Source organism: Ostrea edulis, chromosome 3, assembly GCF_947568905.1.
Source record: "Ostrea edulis chromosome 3, xbOstEdul1.1, whole genome shotgun sequence".
In the NCBI taxonomy this organism is placed as follows: Eukaryota; Metazoa; Mollusca; class Bivalvia; order Ostreida; family Ostreidae; genus Ostrea; species Ostrea edulis.
The window spans coordinates 57,666,831-57,680,468 of NC_079166.1; the positions used below are offsets into that span (position 1 = coordinate 57,666,831).

The window sequence follows — 13,638 nt, forward strand, 5'->3', positions numbered from 1 at the left end:
ACTGAATTTGCTCGACAAATGCGCTGTATGTTTTCTGAAAGGAAAACCACCTGAATTTGTGGATATTTTCATTGAAAATGGCATTTTTGCAATTCTATGCCAACTTCAAGCTCTCGTCATATGACACAAATCATTTTGCTGATCAAAATGAGTGAATTTTGGGTTTGCTAATCTATTCCTTATTTGAATGCCAGAATTTGAGCTCCAAGTGAAATAATCAATATTTTGGGATGACTTTAGAAACTGTACCTACTTCTTTCACAATACCGTGTTCAGCTTGTTCATCACTATTCATTCATACACAATCATACCCAAAAACCTTATTTTCTTGTCAAAAGCAACCTCAACAAGTTTTATGAAAATGAAATTTTCCCAAGTTAATAGTGATTCATACTGTGTTTAAATCTAATGCATTGCATACTGTAAGTTGCACAGCAAAGAGTAGAAAATAGATTCTATGGGCACTGACCTGGGCAGATGATGTCAGAGGGCAATTTGAAGACAGATACTCCACAATTTCTGACTGCTGACCGGAGCGGAAATGTCGCCCTTTGCCCTGACTGTACAGCCACTCTGCCTTTAACCTTAAATAAGAAAATTGAGACAGAATATAAAAGTGCCGTTAGTAAATTTTCTACACATTACAAAATCAGAAAACAATCTTATTTTTAATTGTAACATATGTATCAGCAGCATACAGATTATATATTTTAATAAGTTGTGGGTTTATTGGTGAAATTGAAAATCTGAAATATCAGGAAATATATGTACATTGCACTAATCATTTGCATTATTCATAGTCCAAATGCATTTATTTCAGAAATTCGTAATCCTTTTAAAAATTTCACTGGGCTGTGAAGATCAAGAGACGACCATATGATCATATCCTGTAAAGCCCACCTGACTTCTCAGTAGATTTGATCAAGTGCCTCCCAGTGAAGTTTTCAAAACTTTGAATGATGACACAAATCAATCCTGATCTATATAATGACCTAGATTTCTTCCAGAATCTGATCTGGGTTATAGGTTTAAACCTCTACCATCATAATTTTGTGTTATGCTGAAATTAGGCAGGTTAAGTTTTTTTAAACCAAAGATTTCTTTAAAGACAGATATAGTTAAGACGCAGTGAAAAAAAAAAAGAAAAGGGTGGGGGGTCAATCAAAGTTTTGAATGTTGAGATGCAAACTTGTGTTTCACAACTTTAGGCCTAATGTAACAAATAATTGTGCTGCTGTGGATTTGTTATTCTCTCATATCTACGTATGTAAGATACAGATATTCTATGAAAGAAAGGTATGCAAGATATTTCTATCTTTCATATCACGTGACGTTTATCTTACATATCCCGTGACGTCATAATCAATACACAACTAGCTTGCAACTTGCCTCGCCTCGATTGACGAACACTAGCGTCTGCAAAGCTCTTGTACAAAAAATGACAGATTGTAATGTCCCTGATAATCTCCAGGTGTATGTGACCGGACACAAAATTACACATTCCTTGAACAACTACCGCACACTCAACAACAGTCACAAATTCCTCATACACCTATGTCATTCGGTGCATTATGCCAGTTCACAGAAACCCAGCCCACACGGTCTATTACTTCTAGGCCTACCTTCACATTCACTCTGTCAACGTCTACTGCCCCTATATGTGTCTCAGGTGAAATAAGTGCCTCCAATGTCTATGAGACTCGAGTCCTTGCACGCGTGGAAAACGAAAGTCTAGCCATGCTCATATTCACCAACAAAAACCACTTGGAATCTCTCTTCACACACTCGTCATTAAATAACTGCTCAATTAATATCAATATCAATGCTCCTCTAAGAAAAAAAAAAGTGCAGTTGTGGATTCATATTCTGATTAGGTCTGTCAAAATGTTTCGCGCTGATGGACTGTCGAGTTACGTCACGCATCACCCTGATTATTGATTTATTCAAAGAGGAATAACTCTAATATCATTCACTTATACACTCGTCGCCGAGTTTTTGTCGGCAACGTAGTTGCCAAAATTAAGGTCGTAGAATTCAATTCTGGTGTTATTTTTTATGTACAGCGAAAAATTAATTAATTGGAAAATTCTCAAAATGGCGTCGCTTGGCACAAGGAAAACGGAAAACTCTAGAAATATGAGAGAAAAATACTCTCTTATGAGTTGCCATGAAATAATATGTTTTACGGCGTGACCGTGTTTGAGGGCGAAGCAAAAAAGTTTTGGCATTATTATCTATATCCAAAACAGGACAAAAACAACCCGAAGTTAGCACGCGGACGGAGCTGTACCAAAGCATCCTAATTTTCGACATTTGATCCGCCTATCTATTGAACGCGGGAAATATAACGCAATTGATGTAAACAGTACATTGTGACGTCATATTCAGTGTCGTTATTTAGCAAGTTTACAAACATAGCGTTTGAACCACAACGAAAAACATGGCGTTAATTGTGGAGTGATTATATATGATTAAGAAAATAAGATTTACATGCTTTTACGGATTTTATGTGTAACATCTCAGAACGACGTTAACTAGGGTAGACGAGATTCAAAATGGAGGAATACATGTCCACGCGCTAATATTCGAATCGACGCCATTGGTACCAAACTTTTCAAGTTCCATAGGTATGGTTTAATTTTTCATTATTTTCCTATATTTTGCTTTTAAACATGTATATACGTGTTACCTATAGGGAGAGCTCCGCTCTCACGGCCCTCCGGGCCGTGAGAGGGCTTCGCCCTCTATTAAGGTGATTCCACCCTCGGGATTGCAAAAAAGCGGTAAAACCCTCGGCAAAGCCTCGGGTTTCACAGCTTTTTTGCAACCCTCGGGTGGAATCACCTTATATTTCATGGCTACTCATAAGAGAGTCTTATATTCCTCACCTAACACACTATAACCTTCCTGATTCTTGTTACTGGTTGTATGTATATTTACCTGGTAAATCTGTCTCTGCTTCAAACTGAATGTGATCTCTTACCTTCCAAAAACGTCATTGAAAATGTTGTTGTTTTTTGTGTGTTTTCTCTGATGTCCCATTTCAGAATTTTTCACTCATTTAAGAATGAACAGCACTATTGAGCTGCTCGAGGTCAATATGAACAGATTTGGATTTGAAGCAAATTTTGTGAATCATGCTAGCGATTCACAGAGAATTTGCCTCAAATCCAAACCCATTCATATTGACCACGAGCAGCTCAAAAGTGCTGTTCATTTCTTATATTTATGTTCATTTACTACATCACCGTTTCTTTACATTGCTTCTATCGTGAAATATTATGTTGCATAAAACGAACTCCTAAGATCCGCCTATGTCACAGTCATATTGTGACGTATGTCAAAACAGACATGATGCCACACTTCGTCTTACCCTGAATTTTAACAACATTGCACGGCAGTGTTTTTTTCCACCAATTTGGGACTGGGGCCCCTTCAATTGGGAAAAATAGCGACAAAACAAGAAAATTGGGAAAATTCATCTTTAGGCCTTTTATTTTTATTGAGTTGGTTTACGGATCCCCCTCACTGATTTTTTGGGATGTACGTTGGAAAAAAAATAGAATGGTTTTTCACTCCTTTTTATATTTCCAACGCTGTAATTTTTCCTTTTCACAAAAAAAAAAGAAAGAAAGAAAGAAAAGAAAAAAAAAAGATTCCGCTGGACTGGATATTTGGACAGAAGCCTTCATCGAAATCTTGGGACAGTCCATAATATTCATGTGTCATGTGTGGAATATCAGTCAACTTCAGCCGGTGCTAACAATTATTCTGCACCTTAGTAACAATGTTTTTTGCTTCCAATAAGTTATCTGTTTATGAAAGTAATTGGCATTAGTTATGCATTGCATCCCATTTAGATATGTAAATTCCAAAATAAAAACACACATTTAATTCAGATGGCATCCATGACGTAGTAACTACGTTGGGTTAAAATTGAACTAATCACCTAAACAAGTATAACCCTACCTGACCTTACCATGCATACATTTTGCGGAGGATACACTTTTAAATTCTTATTAATGAATTTTATAGAATTATTCTTCATATTTAATATGTGTAATTCTTCATATATTGAAGGAGGTTGAAAACATATTTAACATTATTGAATTCATTCATTGTATAAAATTTGTTGACTATACCAACAATGAATTGATCTGACCTATATAAAATTCAGAATTTTTTAATAAATGTTTATAAGGTTCATGAATTTTATTTATAATTTTACTTGACTTCATAAATAAGACTTTAAAACTTAAAAGTAAATTTTTAGACAAAATATATTCTTGGTAAGGTCAGTCAGGATTTTAGTACTTCAGGTGATTAGTGCATCCCTATATACGTCATGGATGCCATCTTTTGAATGGAAAAACGATGTGGTTCTTTTATTTTGGGATTTACATAACTAAACGGTAAACAATGGACATTTGATAATGATAGAAAGTTAATTTAATAAACAAATAACATTTTTGAAGGAAACAGCATTGTTGCCAAGGTGCACAATAGTCGCTATATATACCACCGTCTGAAGTTGAGAGTGAAGAGAATATTAAAGTTGATAATAAAACATTGACCTCAAATAAGTTCATTTTTATTACTTAACATTTTGTCATTTGAACTTTTTTTTTTTACCCTCCTCCAAATGGATTTGAAAATTTTGAAATCCGTAAACCAATTAAAAAAAAAATGGCCTTATTAAATTAAATTTCATGATTTCCATGATGGCATCATTTAATTATACATTTCCGGAAGAAGGATGATATCTTTTTGTTTGAATCTTTCGTTTTTTAACTAAGCTTCTTTACATAATACTTGCTGTTATGTGACATATGACTACTGAATCTACCAGTTAGAACACGATGCATTCATTATTGATAACCGACCCAGGATTTCTGATGATATTGATACCCGACCCACGACTAATGATGATATTGATAACCGACCCAGGACAAATGATGATATTGATAACCGACCCACGACTAATGATGATATTGATAACCGACCCAGGACAAATGATGATATTGATAACCGACCCACGACTAATGATGATATTGATAATTGACCCACGACTTATGATGATATTGATAACCGACCCAGGACTAATGATGATATTGATAACCGAACCGCGACTTATGATGATATTGATAACTGACACACGACTTATGATATTGATAACCGACCCAGGACAAATGATGATATTGATAACCGACCCACGACAAATGATGATATTAATAACTGACCCACGACTTATGATGATATTGATAACCGACCCTGGACTTATGATGATATTGATAACTGACCCACGACTTATGATGATATTGATAACCGACCCAGGACTTATGATGATATTGATAACTGACCCACGACTTATGATGATATTGATAACCGACCCAGGACTAATGATGATATTGATAACTGACCCACGACTAATGATGATATTGATAAATGACCCATGACTTATGATGATATTGATAACCGACCCAGGACTAATGATGATACTGATTCCCCCCCCCCCCCCCCCCCCCCCTGACTTAATTGGAACCGCTATCCCCAAGGTTATGAAATTCACAATTTTAGTAAATTCCATTCTGTGTTTAGTTTTTATATTTGTAGTATCAACAAAAATCAAAGTAGTATTAACATCAATCATTAAAGCCGTCTTGGCCCCACCCTGGTACCAAACCCCAACCCTGGGGTCATGAAATTTATAATTTTAGCAAAGGGCTACCTGGAGCTCTCCTTCTTAATATCCATTTAGTTTCAATTTGCTACTTAAATGTTTTACACAGACACTGTATGCCAAGATTGGTCCCATCCTGGGGTCAGAACTTCTACCCCAGGGATCATGAAATTTGCAGAATTGGTAGCGGGCCTTCCTACTCTGCATTCTGTTTTTGGTTACAGATGTGCAGTTGTAGAGAAGAAAATATTTAAAATTTGGTCAATTTTTGGCTGGTTTTTGTCCATCCCCTAAGGTCCTGCTCTGTGGGTGCAGGAATCCTGGAATTTAAAATTTATGTCCCCCTAATTGATTGTCCCAAAGATGTTTCTAACTTTGGAAAGAATTGAAATGATAGTTATCAAGATCAGGCTAAAAATGTTCCATTGCTAACTCATGACAACGAACGCAGACCAATTGCAATAGCTAGGTCACCTGAGTGACTCCGGTGACCTAAAAAAGTGCTGTGGAGCATGCTAAATGTGTGTAACTGCAAAGGAAAATGAGAGAGCAGTGATACCTTTCTTTTTCAGTGACCATGTAGCCATCCAAGACGAGCAGTGTTTGGATCCAGTTAATAATGAAAGGACGTGCATCAAAACCAGTGATTCTGTTAAGGAAACTGCACAAATTCCCCAGTCACAACACAACAAATACATGTTTATGCGATGACTTATATTAATCACATATTCTTTATATATAACCCTAAAATAAATATCCATGGCCCATCTTTGAATTCCAATTGTTCATCTCTTTATATAACTAAAATCTTCCAATCTAGTTTTACGATCTATACTGGACATTTCTGAAATAAAATCAAACAAACCACACACAAAAAGTGTCAAACTGCTAGAGTGCCCCCCCCCCCCCCTTGAGCAAATCATTAAATCATCTCAAATTCTGGTTAATGAGAACAATTAGTATAAGGAAGCGAAACAGTGTGTGGCTGCAGTGATAAGGATATGGAGTGGAGGAAGTCATGAGAACACAGGGGTTGTTCATCAAAGAAACCTGCTCCAGTTCAAAACAGGACAAGAACCTCACCTGAAAATAAATCAATACTGGTAGTAAACATGACTTACCATTGGAATATACTACTAATTACATCGATTTCAGTCAGTTCATGTTCATAAATACACACAAACTTAACACATATATATAAAGTCATATACATGTATGCCATTCATTTACCAAAAAATTTCAAGAATTCTGCATCAGTAATATTGATTTTCTTTTATCATCTTGAAAGATAAGATTAGATCATTTGTCAAAATGACAGATTTCTTTGAAAAATGAACTTGAAAATAAAAAATTGTCAAGATTTATGAGATGGTAACAGAACCACATTATAGTACTGAAAGTAATACAACACTCTTCTTTTCTTTCCTTTATAATAAAAAAGTTTGCAGATGGTTTTCCAATAAATGAAAGCACATGTTGCTGAACACAAAAATACAGGTGCTCCACAAGTCTAGAGATTTCCTATTAAATAGAAGTATTTATTTTTGTCAAGTTACTTAACAACTAGCAATATCCAAGACATAGCTAGACACATCAAATTATTAATGCATGGAACTTCCTTCCATTTCCAGACAAAAAAGGCTAGCAGACTAATTGCTCCTTTGCAGTCATGCATTGATTAGGCAATTAACTCTAACAACAATGGCTACTTGGCACCAGTTGAACAGGAAGACACCTCAGTGCCGGAAACTTACAGGGGGCATTACAATTAACAAATTGTCGGTTCTTAAATAAATTACCAATCAATCCGGTGTCTTTGGATGTGGGTAAGAAAACTGGGCTACTTATTGATATGACAATGTGTTCTTGTATTTTCCCAAGCATTGCATAGGGGGACATTATAAGCAATATCATTTAATGAGGTCAAAATTTACTATCTAAAAAAATGACAGTAATGTACATGGGGCTTAGATGATCCACAGAACTTAGCTATAGGTGTGAAATTTTAAAAATTACACAATTTAAATATATGATACCAGATTGCATATATTATAAGGCCTATATATCTGTATGTGTTTGAATACATTTCATATTATAAAATATTACATGAAACATTTGAGTCTCGGTCAAATAGTTTTTCAATTAATTAAGGGTTGACAATTTCATGTACCTTACAAAATATGTAATATTTCTTTTGTTATACTGAATGTTTTAAGAATGCATTTAACAAATTGGTTAGGGTTAATTTATGATAACAGTGAAACGTACGCGCAAACATTCCGCACGGTTGACAGTTTTAATTCTGTTACCCGTTGTCATGCATTGTCAACTGTTGCTATGTACTAGCTGTTACATGAAGAGTGAATACGTGGTAAAATTATGCATGCAGTGGGGTAACAGCACTTTTTAACAAATGATTCTAAATCAATCAAACTTGTTTAATTTACATGAAAGTATAACTGTTAACTGTACAGTTTAAACTGATACCACACATGTGCATGTAAATATTAATGTGATGGCAATTAAGGGCCCTCTTTTGTGACATATTACTTGGTAAGTTCATTGTCCATAACTTGAGATTTTTAAAAAAAATAGGTCAAGAAAGCCTATACTGAAGTCTAAAAAAAAAAAAAAAAAATAACTATCAAATCCCTGAAAATTGCAAAGTTCAAGGTACATAACTCTTTCAAAAATAGGCCAAGGAAGCTGAAATTCAACCTCATCTGTATCCCATTAATACAAATCAATTTTGAATTCAATAGCTGAGTGCATGGATAGCAAAAAAAAAGGTATGGAAAATCTCTTGAATCTGTTCTTGCTTAATTAATCCATGCAAATGATTGGTACTTTTTCAGAAGCTTATATTGATAACATTCAATAAATTCCTCATCTCCCTACTGTTACTGATGGAGCTTGAAAGTGTACATATATAGATGAACCCAAAATTGTTCCTGTTTTAAGAATTAAGTGAAAGCTTCAGAAATGGTAAGGTATCAGTTGTAAAGTATTGAAGCTGTTGGTTTTATATTTATCACCTACTTTTAAGTTGAAACAGGAATATACTGAGGTATAATCTGATACAAAATGTTTTAATTGTATTGACATGCTACAAGATGAATTTCATTTTTGTACTGATTAATTGCTCCATATAATGTTTTAAAATTAAGTCCAGACATGTAAGTGAGCCTCAATTTTCAAACTTGTTAAATTGTTAAACCTGAAAATTTAAAGGATATGTGTAATTTGGGTAAAATATCTATTCTACGTACGGCACGAAATTAAGAAGCATAAATATAATAATCAAGTAGACTAAAAGCTTGATACTGTGTGCACGCATTCTCCACTGCGTATGTATATATTGTACTGATGAGATGTTTGGCTTATAATCAATAAAGATCAAACTAACCGTAGATTGATATAGAAAACTATTAGTTAGCAGATGATCATGCAAAGCTATTAACTAACTTTCTCTTAAAAAGGGAAACTGGTCCATTAACTGCAATCTACCTTTAAGATATTATAAAAAGTACATAAAATTCAAGTGCTGTACAGATAAGCACGTATTACCCGACTACATTAATAATTGATAATGAGGCTTGAAAGACAATATACATCCCAAGGACATTATCGATATTATAAGCACCTAAATTGTCAATGTACTGCTTGTATATCATCCTTATCGTCGTCTAGAGTTTTAAACAGGCAGCAACAACCTGTCTTTATATGCAATATGCATGTAGTGGTATGGATATATTTTCTAAAAAAAAATTAAAATATCACCTATTCTGAATTTTTAAAAATCAGTCTGACTCATCAAAGCTACACCGCTGACCCTTAATTATTGCACAATATATATTTTTTTTAACATCTGAAATCAAGGACCCTGAAATGTTATAGTTTAATTTTCTTTTTTCAAATACAGGATGTTGAGTATAAATTATAATAAATCCCTGTCAAATAAACTTCATCTTAAAGTTTCTCCTTTTCATCTTTTCACTGTCTGCTCCGTATGGGATATCTAGATCATGAACATGCTGCATCAAATGTTCTGAAGTCTGTCACACCTGTTGCACATGCTATACTTTCTTCAGTGAAAAACTATCATAAGACTGGAGTTTTCTTAATTGGCAACACTTTTGACAATGGTATAGGAATGTTCTGTAAGAGTTATCGCTCTTTTTGGTGGCGTTTGAGTCGGCAGCCATTGAGGTGCTGACACAGTATGGAAAGGGCTACCAGACCTGGGGTCAATTACTTTGAAATGTGAATTTTCATTAAATTACATTATAATTACCTTCATTTAGAAAACTAATTGAATTACAATCACTTTGCTATTACAAGTAATGAATTTGCAATACTTACCTATTACATCAATTTAAAAAATGGAAATTTTAAGACCACAATTTATTTGCAAGTTAATCTTAAGTCTTCTTTAAAACTAAGTTTAAAGCTTATAGCCTTTGAGCAGGGAGGGATCTTTGTCGTGCCACACCTGCTGTGACACGGGACCTCTGTGTTTGTGGTCTCATCCGAAGGACTTCCCCCATTTAGTCGCCTCTTACAACAAGCAAGGGGTACTGAGGACCTTAATCTGGGTCCCTACGGGAACCATTTTATCAGGTTTCTGCTATTTCTACACCGCAAGCAGTATAAAAATAATCCACTTGACTTGTAGTGGTGATGTACTGTTGCTGATAACTGAATAATAGATCACTAGTAAATCACTTAGTCATTTAGGGACTTTGATAGAGCTTCTGAAACTATAAAGGCAGGTAAACACGAGGCCACTGCTCTTTGGGACAACATATACCCACATTATCATACAAGGATAAAATTCTCAACGGACTGATGATAGTGCAATGAAAGCAAGATTTAAATCAAGTGTTTCAGATATTAATGTAATGAGCTCCACAAGATTCCATCACTTTCAAAACTGGCTGACAGTGACTCCCTCCTAGGAGATTATCTCAGTATGGTGCACCATAGCCTTCGTTCTCTTGTTGACAAGTTTGCATGTTATTTAACTTACTGTATTAGTAACTGGGTTATGTTTATCATATGAACCTGTTTGCCTGTTCATAAGTATAAAAAAATTCTGTTTGTTTTCAATTGATATGAATTGAAATTTCTCATTATTCAAAATATAGCAAAAATTCGATTCAAGAAGAGAAATCCATGGCCAGGTTGCTTTGAAATATGTGTTATCTATATGTACAATACCAACCAGACTAGAGCAGTCCCAGAGCAGTCCCACTTTTTGAGAGAGCAGTCCCCGAGACTGCTTTCTGGGACTGCTTGGGTGTCTGCATGGTTGGGTCTGGTTGGTACTGTATATGTTATCTATCATATAAACAGCAGTACAAAACATAATGGAAAAAAAATATATGTATGTTTTTATAATATCTATAATGTACAAGGTCTGAAAATTAATTGTTAAGTTAAGCTGTGAGACGAGTTGGTTACACAAAGTAATTACATGTACCATATATGCTTCAAAATGATAAAACTTCAACTACATCATGCACATGCATGTGAATTTTTCAAAGAATGTCCGATCAATTCCGAAATGACACATGCACATCTTTAATGCTTCCATGACAGCTGTACAAGGTCTGAAGGATGTCAAATAAATGCTGTAAGAGGAGCTGACTACAAAAATAGGTACCATCTATTCAAAAAATGCTTTTAAAAAATGACAATAAAGTTCATGCAACTACGCGAATTTTTTTTCGAAAATGTCTGATCACTTTCAAAAATGCACATGCACATCTTCCATGTATCCATAACAACTGTAAAAAGTTCGATGAACGTCAAGTAAGAAATGTGAAGAGTTAAAGGTCATATGAAACGATTTCTAACAGTGGTATTTTACTTTAAAAACATAAAGATGGGTATGAATGAATAAGGTCAAATAGTGTTTAAAAAAAAAAATTGTCTTTGGATTGATAAGAAATAAAGCTGTAAACTTGTACATAGAATGAATTTGTTACCCGCTTATCGTTCTTGATTCTGTGTGTTCGTGATGTCACAACAACCCATCGATGTAAACAACACAATGAAAATAGTGTAGGCCTACTGTTTTGTTCAACGAAATATCTCGCAGCATTTAATGGATATGGACTAATTTCTGTTTTCTGACGAACTGCCCGATTTTGTGGTTCAACCATATCAGTTTAAACCAGTCAGGAATGATGTACGGCAAGCAAATAACATTCTTCAACAGAGGATGATATTGAAGAAGTTAACACTGCACAGACACCTGAAGTATGGCCACTACTACCCCCTTCTTTTTTTCTGGGGATAATTTCTCCTCCAAAATGTTTGGTTTCCTTGTCTATCCCATGCAAATTTCGATTTATGTAATCCTTTCCCACTTTTTGTAAGCTTTAGAGATTGGCCTTCTACTGGTAATAATAAAGTCGGTAGAAGGCCCATCTCTGAATCTTACAAAAAGTGGGAAAGTCAAACAATTACATAAATCGAAATTGGGATGGGTTAGACAGGGAATCCACAAATTTTGGAGAAATTATCCCCGCAAAAAAACAAAACAAATAATAATAATCAGAAGGGGGGGGGGTGTTGTACTGTCCATACATCAGATGCCTGTGGATTTTAAGACTCCATGCCATCAGATACTGATGTTTAACTATCATTTTGAAAAGATTAGTAGTCATATGAACTTGTGTGCATTTCATTTATGAATTGTTGTAATAAAAATAGTATAAAATCTGTAATGGTAATCCCATTTTCCTTTTTATATTCGATTGATTGAATGTTTTACGCACCATCCGAGAATATTTCACTCATATATGGAAACATCACCACTGCCGGTGAAGGGCTGCAAATGGCCTTTGCTCGGCGCTTATGGTCATTGAGCAGGGAGGGATCTTTATCGTGCCACACCTGCTGTGCCACGGGACCTCGGTTTTTGCTGTCTCATCCGAAGGACCGCCTCTTTCGACAAGCAAAGGGGTACTGAGGACCTATTCTAACCCAGATCCCCACGGGATACGAATAACCACAATATTGAAATAGAGCTAAAATGTTCTTGTATATGTGTAGCTAGAGTACTCTAAATGTGACAAATTTATCATGGATGTCATCTGTTGTACTGGCGCACGGTTCTTCATAATCGGCTAGTGTTTCCTCGTGTGTCCCAATTTAAGTATAAAATTCACAAATCGTTGTTTTTAATGGGGGAGGGTGCTTCTATATTTTTCAATTGTAAGTTATATATAAAAATTGCTTGCGTTTGGTATTTACTTTCTTACTTTACATTCCCCGCTGTTCAAATATTATTTTAATGAAAAAAAAATTAATTTTTAATAAAGCATGTTTAGTTATCAGTACTGATATAGTATATGGGATATAAATTATAATTTCTGAATGATACTTCATGATTTTCTCTTTGAATTTCAGAATGAAAGGTTTATTTACAATTTTGATTCAACTGAATTTTACAATTGATAATAAAATAAAAACTACACACTTTTGGGATACTAGTAACTCGGTATATTACACATATAGGCCTAATAAACATGAAACTATACGAATATCGTTGACTGATAGAGTTTGTAATGTAGATAAGATATGAAAAAAGAATATAATTTTATCGTGTAGATTTATTCAAAGTTCACATTAATTGATGGAATGTGTTTTTGCGATTACAATGATAACTAACCGTTGTGTGATTTAGTAATACATACTTTCAGTATCTTCGCTTTAACTAAGCGGTTGTCTTTAATTTATATTTTAACTTGTCCCAATCTTTGGAAAATAAGAAATGATTTGGCACAGCGTCTGATTTTAATTTGATCTATTTGTGTCCACATTGTTTGGCTACCGACGAATGTACTGAAGTGCACTGTTCATGACAACAAATCCATCGCGTCGGAGATTTTGTATACCCATATATTTTTTTCTTCTAAATCTAGTATCCCTTGGAAAGAGCTGTACAT

General features: G+C 34.7%; 1 protein-coding gene across 6 annotated transcripts in view; it reads right to left on the reverse strand.

The window, feature by feature from the left end:
* LOC125674963 (uncharacterized) overlaps positions 1-13,638 on the reverse strand; it is a 98,478-nt gene that overhangs the window by 64,351 nt on the left and 20,489 nt on the right. For all 6 annotated transcript variants that reach the window (XM_056158254.1, XM_056158252.1, XM_056158250.1 and 3 more), the window contains 3 exons: positions 6,684-6,763; positions 6,240-6,323; positions 470-584 (listed from right to left, as the gene is read on the reverse strand). In XM_056158254.1, coding sequence (XP_056014229.1) covers positions 470-584; positions 6,240-6,323; positions 6,684-6,763 — 279 coding nt within the window. The remainder of the gene's footprint in view (positions 1-469; positions 585-6,239; positions 6,324-6,683; positions 6,764-13,638) is intronic.